The sequence below is a fragment of the Centrocercus urophasianus genome, unplaced genomic scaffold, assembly GCF_019232065.1.
Source record: "Centrocercus urophasianus isolate 14NV4802_14NV808 unplaced genomic scaffold, USGS_Curo_1.0 seq_73, whole genome shotgun sequence".
In the NCBI taxonomy this organism is placed as follows: Eukaryota; Metazoa; Chordata; class Aves; order Galliformes; family Phasianidae; genus Centrocercus; species Centrocercus urophasianus.
Window position 1 is genome coordinate 6717105 of NW_024885344.1, and position 19687 is coordinate 6736791.

At 40.7% G+C, this 19687-nt stretch overlaps 1 protein-coding gene across 2 annotated transcripts in view; it reads left to right on the forward strand.

Moving 5' to 3' along the window:
- The window catches only part of AKR1D1 (aldo-keto reductase family 1 member D1), a 34139-nt gene extending 14683 nt beyond the window's left edge, over positions 1-19456 (forward strand). For both annotated transcript variants that reach the window (XM_042837595.1, XM_042837596.1), the window contains 8 exons: positions 683-850; positions 5303-5419; positions 10159-10236; positions 12190-12312; positions 13931-14040; positions 14471-14636; positions 15163-15245; positions 19295-19456. In XM_042837595.1, the coding sequence (XP_042693529.1) occupies positions 683-850; positions 5303-5419; positions 10159-10236; positions 12190-12312; positions 13931-14040; positions 14471-14636; positions 15163-15245; positions 19295-19337 (888 nt within the window). In that variant the 3' untranslated portion in view covers positions 19338-19456. The remainder of the gene's footprint in view (positions 1-682; positions 851-5302; positions 5420-10158; positions 10237-12189; positions 12313-13930; positions 14041-14470; positions 14637-15162; positions 15246-19294) is intronic.
- The last annotated feature ends 231 nt before the right edge of the window (positions 19457-19687 follow it).

The following is a 19687-nucleotide window of genomic DNA, read 5'->3' on the forward strand; positions in this document are numbered from 1 at the left end:
AATGGCTGAGGGAACTGGGATTGTTCAGTCTGGAGAAGAGAAAGCTCAAGGGAAGACCTTATTGCTCCCTACAATGACCTGAAAGGAGGTTGTGCTGAGGTGGGAGTCAGCTTCTTCTCTTGTGACTAGCAGTAGGACTACATGGAATAGCCTGAAGCTGCATGAGGGAAGGTTCAGGTTGGATGTTAGGAAACATTTCATCTCCAAAAGAGTGGTAAGGCATTGGAACAGGCTGCCAGGGAGGTGGCTGAGTCATAGTCTCTGGAGGAGTTCAAGATATGTTTAAATGTTGTACTTAGGGACATGGTTTAGTTTGGAAATATTGGTAGTAGGTGGGCAGCTGGACTAAAATGTCTTTTCCAACCTTGATGATTGTATGTTTCTCAGTTTAAAGCTGAATTAGCAATGGGAACAATGCAATACACATTCTGCCTGATACAGTAGGTATCTGCACGTTTAGACCATTGTTACACTCAGTGGTGCCACCTGAGCTGTTACCCACATGTTGTGCTGACATAAGGATTTGTATAGTCACGTACTGAGCCAGACCCGGGCAACAGGAGGGATGATTAGAATGGGTGAACACCAGCATAAACCTTGTGCCTATCTCAATGGCTATAGCATTGCACAGGGAGCGAGCAGGAGGCTGGAACGATATTTATTCTTTCTCTTCTCCCACTAGACTCCCAAAGGCACTTGTTTGGAGTCAGTGAAGATTGCCATTGATACCGGTTATCGCCATATCGATGGTGCCTTTGTCTATTACAATGAGCACGAAGTGGGACAAGCCATCCGGGAGAAGATTGCTGAAGGAAAGATCAAGAGAGAAGACATCTTCTATTGTGGCAAGGTTAGAAGTTATGCTCATATTATTCACAATAAGTCTGGGATTTCTGTGAATGGACTTTCTTAAAAACGCCAGTGGTCAACATCCAGTGTATTTCTAGATCCAACATTCTTTGTATTTCTTTCCTCTTTTTACCATGAAGTGATAGCATTTTCAGCATTAGCTTTGCTGTAAAGCACAGTAATCTCTGTTGTCAGTTTAAAAGTGAGTTAGCAATGGGAACAATGCAGTACGTGTTCTGCCTGGTACTGTAGGTACCTGCAAATTTAGACCATTGCTACACTCAGTGGTGCTACCTGGGCTGTTACTGTCACACGTGTTGTGCTGGCACATGCATTTGTATAGTCACATACTGAGCCAGATCCGGACAATGATCTTGCAAATGAGTTACTGTCTGTTAGAGCAATTCCCCATAAAGATTTGCCCTGAGATTGCACAATGGAAGGGGTGGGAGCCAACACATGCATGCAAGTGTCTATGTACAGGAGAACAGCAAGTGCTTATGTTGGTACTGCTGCCAAAGAATTACTAATCAAGCTACACCCTAGTTACTGTATTGTCTGTCATTAAAGACTTCTATGATCATGAATCAACACACTGGGAGAGAAGAGGTCATCACACTTTGGGTTTACAGTAACAAGACTGGAGTAGTGCATGAGCAAGTTATTGTTTTAAAATCCCGGCTGTAAGAGCAAGTTCTCTGCTAGAAGAAAGAAATCCCCTGTCCAATAAAACATACGATAGAAGCTGCTACAAATACATTGACCGGATTATGGGCATAAGAGAAAGCATATTTCTAAAAAAAGATCAGATGACTCCCAGAAAGCCCATGGTTCCTGTCCAGTTTCTAATGGACTCTGTGGCCTCAAGTTCCCCTTCCGGCAATGCTTCTTTGAATATAACAGCCTAATATTTTCCCTTTCTCCCTTCCCAAATAAGACGTAATCCACAGGAGTTACTCAACAGCCTTGGAAATAAATATACAGTTCCTAGAGTGAAAGTTCTGATGGGATAAAAGGCCTGTTTTACTATGAGCAATTTAGTTAAGCTTTATGATCTGGGAAAATAAGCTTTAGATTGTGTAGTTTGCAGACCAAGAGGATTTTCAACAACTATAGAGCAACTTCCAAGTAAAGCAATTTTCAGTCTGTGAAATATGCAACTTTACTCCTAGTTCCCTGCTCAGCACTACTGGTTACAGTCACAATTTTGCCATCCTAAGAAAAGCTTCAAGTCCTCAGAATTTCCACTTTGATCAGGGTAATCTCTCAGTTTCTCATATGCCAATACATTTATTTCAATCAGTTAAAATATTTTATTTCATCTGTTTTGTAGCGTCATTACTGCATATTACCAGTAATATTTCAAATTTTTTAAAAAAACAACAAAATTGTACATGAAGATTAGAACTGAATAACTGCTTTCCCAACTGCTTCCCCCATCAGCATCTCCAAAAGAGCACCTCTTGGCAAAATTTTATTCTCCAAACTTTATTTATTAAGCCTTTCTATGTTCAGTTGTCTGATCTGATCACTAGATATATTTACCCACTACTTAAACATTGAGCTGTGAAATTTCACCTTCTGTTTCTTGATTATGAGTTCAGCTGTTCCCTAAACTGCAAGTGTCCTGCTAGTATCAAAGTTGCAACTTGCAGTACTGTGGTAGTCAATGCCTGTAGTTCCAGCCTTCCTTGGGACTGTGAGATAGGACACAGATTTATCTTTCTGTTGTGCCCTGCTTGTGCTTGACAAAATGAGGGTTTAATTTCAGGTGGTCATCTTGATTAGAGCACTTCTGTAGCCTTTAAAGTGATCAAAGGCAGAAGTGGAAAATATACTGCAAAAAATGAATCCATCAGTCCAGGATTTTCATAGGTTTCATTGGACATTTGAACAGCCACTCTGAGCCTTCCAGAAAGAGCAGAACTGGATGACCTTTGTCTAATGAGCTTACATATCTTTAGCTTTGTGTAGCTTATACATCTATGCATTGAACAAATTATAGGCAAATATCAAACCAGTAGATACATCAGACCTTCATAGATAACTGACCAACACTAACTGTTGCATCTTCTGGAAAATGTGGTAATAGAACATTCTTGAAAGTAGTAGGCGCAACAAAAGTTGTGTTTGTTTTCAATCTCACTGAATCAGAAGTCCTGGAAATACATACAGAAGACTCTGCACATGCAACTCCTTGATACAGGCCTTCTCTTAAACAAAGATGATGCGAGTCAGAGGCTGGTCAATCAGCAGGGACTAACAAGAATGTCTCCACGGAGTGGCACTGTTACTGGAATAGTGAGTTGGTGCAACCATGCTGCAACTGCCAGTTGAAATCATCGGCACTTGCACTTGGCTCTCGCTGCTGGCTGGCTGGTCAGGCACAGCAGCTCAGCATCCAGAAATTTTAGAGGTTTTCTATCAATTGCCAGCAGCTCTCTTGGCTTATATAGCAAGACCTTTTTTGGTCTCCTCTTTCATCCCAGGATATTTCTTTCATTAAAATAAAAGTAACATTTCCAGGAAATACGGTGTCCTGAAATGCTGAAGCCAGCTGGCAGCTTTGACTTCTCAAATGTCTGCATGGGTTCTACTTAGGTAGATAATACAATAACTTGTACAAATCATGAAAACAGTTGTGAAACTCTGAAGTTTCCATGGCATTTGTGTATTAAGGCAATACAAATGTTTGCTATTTCTAAAGACTGTTTCCTTAGAATTTCTGCATTTTTTAAAAGTTATGGATATTCACTGGCAAGAACTTAGCTCAACAGCACTGAGCTACTAAGGGCACTAGGAAAAACAGCTCCCAAGCTGTCAATATACCTTCAGTTACTAAATTTCTAAATCAAAGTAACAAAACAAACTAAACATGAAGGATATAAAGATTCACTTCCTTACATATGTGAAGTTCAAAAGAACATCTCATTTTACTTGTAAAATGAAAATCAAAGATTGGCAAATGCTTTAATAGCACCCAGACCAAAGGCTTTCAGGAAATCCAGCTTAACAGCTTAAAACTGAGAGCAGGACCTTGAGCCTTGTACTGTGCTACACCTCAACCCATGTAGTCAACACTTCACTGATCTTAAATTCTTCATTTTTTGCAACAGGATTAAGACCCAGTGTGAACTTTGAGGTGTTGGTGTCACTTTGGTGCTTCAGCTTAGGGCAGGAAGATATGCATGCTCTTAGGACAGCTAAGCTTCAAGATAACATTCTTGCCTTTGCCGGCACAACTAAGTAGTTTACACTCTAAGTAAATAATAATTAAAATACTTCAAAACTTACTCAGGCTATGTCTTAACACCTATAATCCTTATCTTTTGAAAACTTCAGTTCAAGTGTTTCATGTTTCAGAAATGGTTTCATTCTATAACTTGGCATGCTGCGACTTCTGCATTGGTAGCAAAATTGGCTAGACAATGACTATACCAACAAACATCAGTTTTTTTCCAGCCAATGAAGGTGCCAAAAATCACAATATGACTCCAAATGTCAGTTTGGTGCGTTGAAAAACAAAAAAAAAACCCCAAACACCCAACCTTCCCCATCATTCCCCCAATAAAGATAGAATGGCCCAACTTATTCTATGCAACCAGATGGTACTTGTATACCATTGTATGTTAATTTCACTTTTTTGTAGATTTTAGCTTCAAAGAATGGTTCACAAAGAGTTCTTGGTTACTAATTACAATGTTATGGTTCTATTCTTGCAAGAGATTTGCATCAGCAGAGTTCTGTTAGAGGTAGCATTGCAAGCTAATCAACTGAGCACACTCCATAGCAACATCAGGCCATAGCACTGGTTATGATTAAAGAGGTTGCAAAGGCTATCCTTTAACTGATCACACCTGTGTTACGGTAACTAAACAATAATACTTCTTTCAGTGAAGATAGAGGAGTAAGTTTAAACTTTGCTATGTCGGCAGTCATGCAGACTCCACGGCCACAGGAAAAAAACCAAAAGATCCTCTTTGTGCCAGGTGCTTGGCAATTCAATAGCAAGCTCACATGATCTGAGCTTCAGCCTTCAAGCATAAACCTGACCACAGATTTCTTGTGGGAACAAAGTTTTCCAGTGAAAGCATATGCTTGGAAAGCTCATAAAACAAAAGGAATCTGCCTAAGTTCATTGAGCAAGAGTTTGCAATAAACACAACTCTGAATAACCTGTCTTGTAACAAGCAGGTATTTGGTAGCTTTACTGGGTCAGCACACAGACAGTCCTGGGCAAGGATTCCTGTCTTAACTTCTACAAATTCCTGTGGAGTAATATGGGATAAAGCCCCTTGCATTTTTCTTGCAGCAGTGTAGACCGTGGTATCTTTGTACTGTGTATAATGAGCTCTGTCAGAAGTACAAGAGTGTATGAGATGGAGGGAATTGGCTGGAGGATGCTCGCTGTCACTCATGACACCCTAAACAGAGTCTGTGCTTGTTTCCCCAGCTGTGGAACACCTGCCATCCACCAGAGCTGGTACGTCCCACATTGGAGAAAACCCTGAAGATCCTGCAGCTGGATTATGTCGACCTCTACATTATTGAGCTGCCAATGGCTTTCAAGGTAAAAAGAAAAATTGCCCTACAAAGTACGCGTTTGGCTTGAACCAAGGTTTCCGTCTAGCATCATCCTTGTAGCTTCCAGTCCACACTGAAAATAGCACTTATGCAAGATGATGTTCTTTATACAGTGCCTGCACATATTTCTCTGCATTACCCACACAGAGGGATTTACAGGTGTGTGAGATTCATTACTAACAGCTGTAGCATCAAGTCTCTCCACTGAAAGGACAGGTCTCCTAACTTAAGTAGAAGACTAATTATGCTGAAGAACTACTTTAGGTGAAGTAACACAGGTATTGTACAAAGCCATGAGGAGCCAGGAGCAGAGAGTGGGTAGGGAGAAGATGGGGCAAGAGCTGATGTCCCTTACTCTATCTCAAAAATAGAACAGCCTCAGGAGCACTAAAACCAATGATCAAATCATAGCTGTGATCTTAATCTCCTTAAATGTAGTGCTCCTCTCAGACAGCTTGAGTAGGTGACAGTTAACCCCAAATAAGGGTTGTCTATTTCTTGCTCTCAAATGTCTAAAAAGTTAAAGCGTCGTATTTCTTCATTCTGCTGGCTCTTGGCAACTTCTTCCTGCAGTCACAAAACCCTTGAAAGTGAGGAACTCACATCAGAGTTGTATGCCTCCACTGCAACCAGCTCTTGTAAGTCTCCTTGAACTTTCTGGTTTCACAGACAATTTGCTCTAAAATTTTCACGTGCAAGTACATGATATGAAGGTAAATTAAGTAATACTGAAATTAGAAAATTGAGATTCAAAAAACTTTTAGAGATTTTTTAACCAAGTAAGTCCTTTTTCTTAAAGATACTAAGGCCAGGAAATTACCTACCTAATTGTTTCTGTGGGAGTGTTAAAGTGCTAAATTGGCCATACCTTTTTTTTGCAAGGAAATTAATTACTAAAATCATATTGTACCACAGATTCCAAACTGCCAGAAGCACGAGATAGGAAGCAATTTAGCAATGGAGCAATCACCTTGGACCTGTAAATCCTTTTTCCTGTTAAGACCTCCACATCAGTATTGGACTTACATATCAAAACTTTATTTATCCAGTCCCACGTATGGAATCCTTTTGGGTGCATTTTTAAAAATTTCCCACCACTTGCAATTTCCTGCTTCCCCTTTCTTGTGTTTGTATTCTCTAGTAGTTCACTCTCCCACATAGTGAAGGTCATTGTCTCACAACATAAAGATATAGACAGCTGGCTTTAAAGTAACGTACATCTGACTCCATGAGGCTTGTATCAACAAGCTCTGCTATTAAAAGAGTAGCAGTCCCAGATTTACTCGTGCCCCTTTTGAAGGGAGATTAAAAAAGAAGTCACCTTCTGCTTAAAAAATGCACGTTTTCGTATGCCAGATGTTTCCTTTTTTTGCTACCTCCCTCACAAAATACACCCATCCCAAACACGACACTTGCCTTTGCGGAGGACTGCATAGGTAGAACATGCTAATAGACTCCTTCTCTTTCCTTCTCTGCAAAAGCTGACACTTATCTGTCTCCTTAAATGCCTTCTAACAAAACTACTTTCTCCTTGGAATCAGTGAAGAACTTGAGCCAAAACTCATAGTCCCATTCTGAAATCAGCAAGGAAAATGCCTCGACACAGCCAACTGGTGCAAGTTCTCACAGGGACTTTCAGGTAGAAAGGAATTTATTTGCTGAGAGTACCACTCATAGGAAGAAAGCCCCACTATGCCAGTACTTGTAAGTACACCAAGAATGGTATCTGGGAAAACATTAATCACTGAACTATTAACTTCAGCCTGAGTCTCCCTTTTCTTTTTGTTCTCCCCCTTATAGGGATTCTCCATTCAGGACTTCTGTCCTTCCTCCCCTTAGCCCAGCGGTGGTGCTCAGCCCCTCTTCCGTGGTAAGACAGATACCATAGAATCATTAAGACTGGAAAAGACCTCTAAGATCATCTAGTCCAACCCTCCACCTACCACTAATATTTCCCTAAAAAACCATGTCTCATACAGTTCTTGAACACCTTGAGGTACGGTGACTCCACCGCCTCCCTGGGCAGCCTGTTCCAATGCATCACCACTCCTTCTGAGAAATTTTTCATAATCTCCAACCTGAACCTCCACTGGCACACTTAAAGCTGTTACCTCTCACTACCTAGGAGAGGAGGCTGACTCCCACCTTACCACAACTTCCTTTCAGGTCACTGTAGAGAGCAATGAAGTCTCCCTTGAGTCCCCTTCTCTGGACTTGAACAACCCCAGTTCCCTCAGCTGCTCCCCATAAGGCTTGTGCTCCAGACCCCTCACAGCTTTGTTGCCCTTCTCTGGGGGCACTCAGCACTCACAGGCTTTCTTCAGGTCATCACATGCTCTCTCCCTCAGCAGCTTGTATCCATTGGGAGGTGGATGCCTCTAGTCAGATGGTTAGTAAGCAGGTACCCACACACTAAACAATCTCTAGATCCCTCCCAGCTACCAGAAAAAGACATATTTTGGCCTTAAATTGAACAAGCTCACTTTAAGTATCTTTTTGTGATTTTAAAATAATAAAACAGATTAATAGCCTTGCTACTTGACATTTTATGGCCTTCTGTTTGCACAGTATGCATTTACAATTTGTTAGATTGCCTTCTTGAGAAAGCGCATGTGTCAAAGTACATTTTGAGAAGGTGATGGGAGGTGCAGACCTGTCTCCCTGCATTTGTGTTGGTGAGGAAATTATTACCATGGGAGGAGGTTTTTCCTCTCAGTTGTTACCAACTGCTGTGCTTTAAATATGCAAATTGTCTGGTAGCTTTTGGGGTGTCCCTGAGTTTGAGAACTAAGGGAGCACTGCAGCACTGCATAGCAGCAGTGGCTGTGCAGGGTTGTCCCAACTGTTTCAATGCTCACATAAGAACATGGTAGAAAACCACCTTGTATTCAGTCTAAGCTATGTGACTGTCTCCAAGACAACTGCAAGAGAAGATGAACATTTGTGCCAATGACTGGTGTTTACAGTCCATAAGAATTCAAGGTGAGAAATGTGCTAAACTGCTGAGAGACTTCAAAGACTTAGCAACCACCATCATGTTACCTGCAAAACACTGTCAGCATGTTATCCCTCCCTATCCATTTACTGTCAGTTCTGTCATTCAGGGACTTGCTTGCTTAAAAAAAAAACATTGCTTGACAGAGGAAGTACTGCCTGGAGACTACTGAGCAGAAACCTTGTGTAAATCCCTGGAAGCAGAAGCAAGAATTTATCCTTGTGAAAATTCAGAGTAGCTGGCACCAAACTCAATCTTCAAGCTACCTTTATCCCAGCTTTGTTGGCTTTTTAGAACACAAGGAATAGAAATAGAGAAAAATGCTGCATGTCTGAACTAGTGTAATTGCTCACTCCTATATGTAATGTAACATTGACTACTATAAAAGAAGAAACATTGAACAGAATTTAATGGATTGAAACAGAGCTATCCCCAGAACTCCATGAAATCCATACGCTGTGCCTGTGTGCCCTGAGCTCATAGTCTCTGAATAGCTTGTTAGAATATCATGGGGATAAATGGTTTGTTCCAAAATACATCAGTGTGGTTTTGTAAATAAATTCTCTCCGTTTCAAATTACAATGACAATTAGTTTTCTTTCTGGTAGAAAAATATTTTCAATAACCACCTGCTTCTTTCTAGGCTAGTTGTTTTTCCAGCAAGCCACAGCAACAAAGGCAATAGGTCCTCTTCAGAGAATTCATTGAGGAAAGCCAGCACATCTGAAGAAGACATGCTCGTGATTGTAATTTGGTGCCTGTAATCTAAGTCTGTGTTTTCCCTAGGCTCACTTGTCCTATGAAATGCCTTGAATTTGAACTCAAGAATCCTTTCCATAAGGAATTATCATTCCAACAGCTTGCATTCAGTCTTTAGAAATGTAGCACTTTGCAGTCAGAGCAAATGTTAAACATCACTGAAGGGCTTTCACAAAAAAAAAAAAAAAAAAAAAAAAAAAAGTGGAATTACATTCAGACAAAAGGGAGGGTGATGTTAATGCACTGCCTGCAATATTAATTGCAGGAAGTAAAAGAAAGCTCATATTGTGAGGTATCAGTTCATAACTCATCCCTGAAGTCTTGCTTGTGGAGCACAGAGACAGGAAGAGTTACAAGGAGTGCCCTAGGAAATGCAGTTAATGCACTTAAAAATGTGCAGCATGTACAATAGCTGTGCACTTAGATTGTTATAATAGTAAATAAAATAGTAAAGTAGTAAATTTTGGAAATGATCACTCCAGCTGGAGCTGGACTGAGATGGTGCTCTTCTCAGGCACCCAGGACAAAAAAAAACAGGATCAGAGGAAGGCTGAGAAGAAAGGAGGGACAGAAAGAAAGGGGAAGGAATACAGACTGGCACTCTAACTTAGCTCTTTGGAAGCATATTCATTCTTTGTTTGCCTTACTGTAAGGGTCAAAAGTTTATTGAAAAATAAGGCCATCCTGGAGTTCCTAAGCATGCATTCATGTGACAGTCCAGAAGTGTATCCAAGGACTGTCTCGCAGTGGAGGATGTGGTAAGCCCAGCATGAATGACCTGTTGAACTTCGGGTGTTTCAGAAAGCTTTCGAGTGTACTTATTTTCATATGTTTGCTGGTAGAAAGACTGGAAAAAAAAAATCTTTGCTCTGAGGAGTGAAAGTTTTTCTTTTTTCCTCTCCCCCTCCTCCCCCCCTTTTTTTTTTTTTTTTTTTTTTTAATAAAAAAAAGAAATCTATTTTTACTTTTCAGCCTGGAGATGCAATCTACCCAAGAGATGAAAATGGAAAATTTATCTACCATGAGACAAATTTATGTGCCACGTGGGAGGTAAGCAAACACAATATCTATATATGCTTAAAAAACAGCAACAAAAAAAAAAAAAAACCAAAAAAAAAACCAGATCCTCATTCTCAGCTTTACTTGCCGTCTTCATAAGCAGAGCTGAGACATACTGACAGAACAAATGGATCAAGTTCTACTAGCTTCATGGATAAATTTGACTCCTGTTTCTAGAAACAGTGCTTCTTTTCATCATTTAATTATTTTTATAACAAAACAAAATATTATTACGGCATTTGATGTCTGTGCTTCCTTCAGAGAGCACACATTAACAAGTTGATATACCTGTAGTGTTTTCTCCCCCGCACCCCCCCCCATTGCCTCTCCTTTTTAATCAGACCTTTACAGCAGCAGAAAGTTGAAGCCCCGAAGGAGTAAGCAACTGGATCTTCCTCAAAAAAGGAAATGTTTTTCCATTAACGTAAACCAAATTTTTCCCTAAAGCTCCTCATTTAGAAGTAATAATAATGTAATAATAATTGTATTAATTTAAAAAGTCACCATCAAAATAAGTTCACTCCCTTGTAAATTTAGTTGTAGGATGAGAACATAAGAATATTCTGCTAAAGAAGCCTGCAGGAAAACAGCATTTCCTCAGAAGACTGCATTCTAAAATTGTTTGTGAGGTGTGTTAGTTAAGATGTCCTACTGCCATTTGGTCTCAGGTGAGGCAGAAGGTGAGATTGGTGATTTCCTCACGTTCCTGCCTTTTGAAGCCTTAAATAGCCTTTAATTCAGAGCCAAAGATGTTCAACGTTCCTTCCACGTCACGTGAGCTGCGAAAGCATTACTAATTCAGCACAGTTCACACCAAGATAGTCAACATGGGCTATTCCACATTCCACTTCAGCTTGCACTGCCCAGAACTGGATAGTCACATCCCAGTTCAGCTCTACTTGAGGTCTGGTAGATGAAGATACATAGAGAATGGCTGAAATCTTGAGCAAAAGTTCAGAGCAGAAGAGAGCCCAGGACCTTTTTTGGCAGTGAAGACATCCAGGCAGAATCTCATGGAGCTGAGGACTCCCATATTAGCTGTTTATTTCCCCATCTGGGGCTGATGTAATTTCTCTTTTTCACAACTAATTGCTCAAGGCAGCAGCTGTCTGAACACTTTAAGCTGGTGCTTTATTGTAAAGGATATATTGTAGAAGGTCTCTCTTTTAAGCTAGAAGGCTGAGGTAAGAATAGGTAGCGGCAGCTGCTTGCAAATAAGAGCATCAGTCTAAATAAACCTGGCTAAACTCAATCCAGATAATTTCAGTCTTTCAGCGTGGTGCCAGCAAGAAAAATGTCTCCAGATGACTGCTGACTTGTCACTGAGTGATACAAAGCATATAGGGCCAACTAGAGGTCGTCAAATACCTGGTGCCTCTTACCTCCCTGCTTTCAACTCCTGTGAGACAGAAAATAACAACGAAACTTGCAGGAGGGGCAACCAGCTGTGCTGCCTTGAACAGCCCCTAAATCATCTGTAAGCAGTTTCTGGGAGCAAACAGGAAGACTGTAGGAAGATTGTAGGGAAGGAGCCTCTTTCCTCCTAACAACTTAGCAGATAAAGTTGAATGAAGAAGCATGTGTTCATACACACAGCATTCATAAAGCTTTTTCAGCTATTAGGATTCGAGACATACAAAATGTAGAATTCCCTTCTCCCACCTTTTCCTCCTACTTTGTATTCCCAAATTAACCTGTCTGCTTTCCAAACAAATTCTACCTTCATGGCAAAACATTAGGGTTTGGTCTGGAAAGCAGGTCTACATGAGACAAAAGTTTAGAACAGTGGGATAGCACCAGCCTTCATGGTAACAGAGCTGCTAGCTCTGCTGCTGCAAGTTTTCTGCACTTTCAAGAATGGACTGGCTTCTACCCCTCCAAAACACACGCTTCAAGGAATCAAGCCAGCTTTTGAGACTCCACTAATCTTTGCTGTCTTTGCAGGCTATGGAAGCATGTAAAGACGCAGGCTTGGCAAAGTCTATTGGAGTATCCAATTTCAACCGCAGGCAGCTGGAGATGATCCTGAACAAGCCAGGACTTAAGCACAAGCCTGTCAGCAACCAGGTATGACCTGAAGCCAAGGGCAGCGCCTGCTGTGGTACCAGTGCCCAGTAGGGAAGATAGAGGCAACACAACGCCTATGCAGCAGGGTGATGCTTTGCCACAGCTGTTGCCCTCTATATAGTCACACTTTCTAGCTTGAAAATTTTACTCATCCTGTGTAAGCTCAAGATAAAACTTGAAGGTACTAGAACAACCACTCTTCTCAGTTCCTGTTTCGGGATTATAAAATTCACACTTCTATGTCAAGCTCCACAGCCAGGTTAAATCTCTGCCATGTACTTTACTTTGCATCCAAAAAGTTCCTAAGACAAACCATTTGGGGTTAACTAGTCCTCAGTGAAGCCACACTTACCTCAGCTGACACTAAGCCTAAACAACCCTAAATATCAGAAACCCTGGGTCACTCTAATCTTCCCATGTAACAGCCATTAGATGTAATTTCTTTCTCTCTTCTGCCTTTCCAGTAAGAGTTTCAGTAAGAGTTGGAGAAAAACATGAATTAAAATGGAAAAAAAAATAAATAAAGCAACCAATTGGAGCTGAACGAGCCTATGAAGATGATAGGTGATATCCAAGTTAATCACAGTAGTAGGGCTCAGAGCTTGAGGGAGGTGGCAGTGACCCATCCAAGTGCTCAATACCTTTGACAGGCATTTGGCAGCTCACTGTATTTTCTAGAAGTCACTGGGAAACTTTTCAGACTCATCTGGCACAGATGAGCATCCACATTAGCAATATCAGAGAAGAGGTCAGAGACCAACTGGGACCAACTTCCTATCCCCAGCGCATAGCCAGGAGGGCTGGAATTGGCATAGGGCAGGGCAGCCTGAAAGAGGAGGAAATTCTAGCACTCTTCATTGGTACTAACATTGCCAGTAGCTGCAAAATTCAGTTGCTGTTCACTGAGTGCACCTAGGACTGCACTGCTGCTTCATGGGGTCAAGAAAAACTGTGCAAAAATATTAAATACAGATTAAGTCAGGCAGCCAGAAAGCATAGATGTGCCAGCGAGATCCAGATTGCTTTCAAACAGATGTTTTTCTGTCACCTTGTAGATATTTCTTTCCCAAAGACAGAGAGTACTTCCAGAAAATCCCTTCCTGTAAGGGAATTAGGGACAGTATTTGCAATATGAGAGGGCAGAGCTCATAATGACATCATAGCCATTGTGGAAATACCTCACCTTTTGCATATACCTACTCAACTTTCTATACAGGACAGCTTCTGCCAACACTTACCCTAAAAATGACATCAGATTGGTCATCCTGATAAAACAGAGAACCAATGATCTGACCCATATCAGGTGGGTTGCCTTCTCAGCTTAGTCAGACTCCCTCAGCTCCACCTCCCCACTTATTGCCACAAATGTCCTACAACAAAATTATAATCATAGATGTTGATCTGCTGCCCACCAAAAATAAATAAATAAATAAAATCCATCACCCAGCAGTATATCATTAGTACTGTAATCAAATTCCCATATTCATTAACTTACATATATCCTTTCCTGAAAGCCAAGAAGTCATCTTTAACCTGTAACACTTACAAATACTGCGACACCATCTACTTCCATATCTGGTCTTACTGATTAAACATTCTTTTTATGTTACTTTTGTAGGTTGAATGCCATCCCTATTTCACCCAACCCAAACTCTTAGAATTTTGCAGGCAACATGACATTGTTATTGTTGGATACAGCCCATTGGGAACCTCGAGGGATGAAACATGGTAAGTGCCCATGTTATTCCCAAGTAGCAGGGCCATCATCCTGGAAATAAATAATAAATCTCCATTGATGGATCTGCGTGAAATGCCTTTTCAGAGTAGTTTTGAACTCAAGTGTCTAAATATTACAGTTGTGAATGTATACTTATAACATTCCTGATGCATGTTGTCATCAAAAGTGCCAGGTGCCTGTATGGGAGGTCTCCATACGACTCCTCTGCCAGAAAGAGGCTGTGGAAGTCTCCACTGAGAAAGTAGAAAATAAGCTTATGTTAGGATATGACACAGGAAGTTTCCTTTGACAACCAAAGCTTCTCCTCCATCCTTCACAGAATTGTCCAAAGGTGCAATATTCTGCCCATGAATGAGTAGATGCCTGTGTGTTTTAATACTAAAAACAGCAAGACTATGTTTTTCCTCAATTCTCTTCCAGGGTAAATGTGTCCTCCCCTCCTTTACTGGAAGATCCCGTGCTGAATGCCATTGGCAAAAAGTACAGTAAGACAGCAGCGCAGGTTGCATTGCGTTTCAGCATCCAGCGAGGGGTGGTGGTCATCCCAAAAAGCTTCAACCCCCAACGCATCAGAGAGAATTTTCAGGTAAATTCACACTCTAATGGTACAGAAAAGAATCCATTTGCTCTGACTTAGCCCCTATGAAAGGCAGTTTTCCCATCTACTTCCATAGATGGAAAACTTGACCAGTGTCAGTTTAATTCTTTTTGACACCATCACTTAATAGCACTGTAGTATGATAATAACAGAGCAGAACAGTGAAAGAATTCTGGTACCCACTACTGCACTGAGCAGCACAAGCGAAACAAAGTCACTTGGTAGATCTGTAGCCCAAGAATTGCTGGTTGGAGGTATACAGAGATCACTGGCCTGTTCTGACTTATCCTCAGTTATGGAGTAGCATTACTGAGGAAGGGATGGTGCTGTATACGGGCATGCCAAAAAGGCTTATAACCAAACTACTTGAAAACAACTGGCCTGACCCCTCCATCCACTCCAAATAAGTGGGAGTATTTTTTCCTGTGTCCCTTGTACTTCTGAAATCTGGAGCACATGAAATGTTACCTGTGACAAGAAATTGTAACTTATTCTCAACATTTCCTTCCAATAGATCTTTGACTTCTCTCTCACTGAGAAAGAGATGAAAGAAATTGAAGCCCTGAACAAAAATGTTCGTTATGTGGAACTTTTAATGTAAGTCCAGGATAAGTCCAAAATTCTCACCAAACATTCTTGGTTTTTTTTGAGGAAGTGTTTTCTTTTTAAATCTTCTATTAATATTAATTTTTGTATAATCAACCTTGTATTATGATAAAACTCAGAAGTAGGAGCTCTTTAATGCAGTCTGAATATGTCTCAGATCATTCACAAAAATAAGCTTGCAACACTTGCTGAAAGCTCAAATTTCGAATGCCCACCTAAAAGATGATGTCTGCTTCTGGCTATTCCATCTCTACAACTCCTTGATCACTATGTGTTGTGATGGCTATCTCAGTCAGTCACAAGCTGTAGTATTGACCTTCTTTAACCACCAGTGTGAATACCAGCTCTGATATTCAAACAGGAATACTTTCTTGCCCTTCCCCTCCTTCCCAACTTCTCTCATTGCTCAGCAAGCATTCAAGTATTTAAGTATTATTGCTTATGAATTGTAGCCCTACTGTTTCCAGAGACAATTTATCCTAAAATGATATACAGAAGAATAACTTAAGAGCAATACTATAAAAAGTAAAAATATGCAGTATAGAGCTAGTTTAAGAAGAGCTCTACTCCTTCTCCCTTAGTAGCTTCCCAGGATACCATTAGCCTTCTTGGCCATAAGACCACACCACTGGCTCATGGTCAAGTGCAGGATAGCAGGATACCCAGGTCATTCTCCACAGAGACCCTTTCAAGCAGATCAGCCCCCACCTGTACTGATGCAGATGGTTATTACCCCCCAGGTGTAGGACTCTAAAATTGCGCTTTTGGAACTTCACAAGGATCCTCTGCCCAACTCTCTAACTTGTCCACGTCTTGCTGAATGGCACACAGCCTTCTGGTTTGTCAGCTACTCCTCCCAGTTTCACATCCTCAGCAAACCTGCAGAGTTCACATTCTATCCCTTTATCCTGATCATTGATGAAGATGTTAAACAAGACGGGACCCAGTCCCACCAAGCTCTGCCAGTCAGCCAATTCTCAGTCCATCTCACTGTTCACTCATCTATCCCATACTTCCTAACCTTACCTAGAAGGATGTTATGGGAGACAGAGTCAAAAGCTTTGCTAAAGTCAAGATACACAACATCCACTGTTCTCCCCTCATCTACCCAGCTGGTCACAGAAGGCTACCAGAACAGTCAAGCATGATTTCCCCTTGGCAAATCCACGTTAACTACTACTCTTAACCTTTTCTTCTTCCACTTGCTTGGAGATGACATCCAGAATACGTTGTTCTATCACCTTCCCAAGGACAGAAGTGAGGCTGAATCTCCTGTAGTTTCCCAGCTCCCCCTTCTTGCCCCTTTTTTGCCATATCTTGACTTTCCTCCAGCCTTCAGGCACCTCTCCTTTTCTCCTGTTCAGTTCTATCCTCTTGTACGAAAAGCAGAAAGCCACAAAGCTTGTTTGACTGCTAGACCACTTTCTAATTCATTTCTTGCTGCTTATGATCTAAATCTTAAAATCCAAAAGTAGTTTATCTCCACCTGAAGGTTGCACTGCCCTAGAAGGCTCAGGCTGACCCAGATCTCTTTTGGAGAAAAAGGCCATTCGTTTTACCTTGAGCTTAAGAGTATTCACAATCTGTGACCAAACTATGCTTTCCCTTTTTCAGGGCACTCAGTGTGTAGCCAAACACTAAAAGGATTCATGTTGATATATTTCTCTTGTTAGCCTGGGTTATCTACATCTTGCCACTGTGCTCAAACACTAATAATAACAAAAAGCAGGACAGCAGCATCAATAGCCCTCTAAAATGTTGACTGTTGCTCAAAAGATAGGGAAAATGTTTCAAAGGAACAAATAAACCACTTACTGTGATAAACACGACAGAAAATATTAACTAAGTTAAAAGCATCATAATAGAGTTCATCTTTCACATCTAAGCTCTGCAATGTGCTCTGAAGCTTTAGTTTCTTGCAACTTAAATTAGCCTCCAATTAATTAGCAGCACTTAGTTCCAAAAAGCTTCTCACAAATGGCCTAGCAAATATTTATGAAAGTTTTGGTATTGGAAATCATTTGATTTTACAAGGCCAGGTTAAGTTAGAACATCATTTAACTTTTGTTAGTGAGAATATACATTAAAAGTAACCCTAGTACAGAAAGAGCCTTTTCCAGAAGCAAAATTAGAGGAGGTAAATTCCCATGGGAAGAGAACTTACAAGGTCACTAATCTAAAGCTAACAAATGAGATGTTTTGCTTTATTAGACTAAATTTTGTCACAGGAGGCTACTGAGGACAAGGAAAGCAGCATGTATGGGATAGACACTGGCAATTCTGTTTCACAGAAGTGCCATGTTTGGGGAAAGTGCTACAGTACAGTCTGGCCTCAATCTTAAACTTAAATAATTTTTTGGAAAAGTAACTTTGCTACATAAGGAGCAATTAAACCTATATCTACCCAGTAGTATGTTCTTGAACTAAAGCATCTGGAATTGATGCTGCAACAGATGTCTTACAAGCCTAGACAGATGCCTTATTTCATTCACAAATAGGTATTTGAGGAGGTCAAACCACCATATAGAAAAAATTCTGGTTAGCTAGCTTTGTGGAAAGCCTTCCACTGTTGCAACTCAAACACCAGCAAATGGAAAAATACAACTTTCCAGTGACTCTTCCAGTTATCAGCTACCATGTGCAAATCTTTTGTTCTGATAGTGTGAGTAAGCCCATTGGAACAGGATATTACACTAATTGGAATGAGTTAGCAAGTTAGACATCTGAGCAGGGAAGAAAAAAAAAAAAAAAAAAAAGGGAGAGAGAGAGATAGGTGTAGTCCAGAAAGTCTTAGTCTGAAATGGTTTCTTCATCCCTTGAGAAATCTAAAAGCATTATTTTGGCAAGATTTTCGTTAATCTATCTGCTGAATCTATTTTGTCCATAGCAGAGACTGGGAGGACATTCTTCCTTACCAGTTATTCCAAGCTGCCTTATCTCCTTTGAGTGAATCATTTTGGTACACAAGAGAACATATGTGATCTGAGTAGAAAGCATGCTCCATAGATGGAAACTAGGTATTATGACAGTGGTGGCTGAGAGATTGTCAAATTATGCTGAAACCAAAACATGACAAAGTGGTTTTTTTTTGAGCCATCTCAATCTGTTAATACGTAAACAATTCATCTTGGCTGAATATCAGAATGAAATGTTTTGACGCAACCAATTCAAAATGCTTGATGTCTTCCAGTCAGTTAATTCAATATTGTGAAATGTATCCTTCTCAAATTGGAACGATTCACGTATGGGATAAATGCCAGTATTTGTTGTGCTCTGTTGTAAGGCAAGGCAACCAGCTGCCACAGTGCACCTGACAGAGTTCTTCAAAAATTCTAGGTTTTGCTAGTGGAAAATGTTTGTCAAGCCAGGACTTGTGGTTTAGCACCATCTTCTAAAATAAATAAAAATAAAAAACATTAAAACCCACACTTCCTCACTCAACTACCTCCCTCTTACATTGGCCATTTTCAGACAACCAGTGTTATTTTTCACCTGCACTTTACCCTCAGAACTTACCTCTTGCCTTTTAAAATGTTCTTGGATCATGTGTCTTCCTTGGGAATGCAGCATTTAAGATGGAGCCTGAAGTGCCTCTACCTTTGCTGCAAGCAACCATGAATTTCCCTTTCTTTCCTGAAAGGAGTCATCCCAAAACTTCTTCGTACACTCTGCTACTGGTGCTATTAATCTGGCAGTGCATCTGCACCTCAGCTGAGCTAGTGGGTTTTGAGGAACAGGGACAGCCAGACTTAGTCTGGAGATGGGAGCTACTTGAAGAAACAACCAACTAGACCTAGATCTGAAATGTGATCTATAGACCTGAAAAAACAGTCCTTCACTATCCTCTCCTTAAGTGCACAGGTGTACTGTCAGCTCTGCAGGGAAGATTATTCAGGGCAGACAGTATCAGAATCACAGAATGGTCTTCCACTAAGGCTTCCTCTCCCCAGGAGAGATAAGAGCTTTGCTCGGCACAGCATGAGTACATCACTGATGTGATATCCCAGGAGACTCACTTGTTCAATCTGACCTCTCCACAGGTGGCGTGACCATCCAGAATATCCCTTCAATGATGAATACTGAAAACAAAGCGTCCAGGCAGGTTCCTAATCCAACATGAGATTTGGCTGAAAGAGACCCAATGTTTGGTGCTTCCTTTTTCTGGGAGACTGTTCAAATCAGCATTAAAACTATGAAATCTACCTCTTGTTGTCTAATCCGTTGCTTTTTTATGCTGAAGAGCAGATCTGTGTAAATTGATGAACGTAGGTTTTTGACCTAAGAGGCTTTAACACCATGAACACTGAATTTGCAATGCTGACAACAAATAAAACTGAGCATCTCTCAAGAACAAACTTATTCATTCAAACCAAAGTCTTCATTCAAGGGTACATTCTCCATTAGATGTGAAACAAGAGTTTCTACTTCAGTAG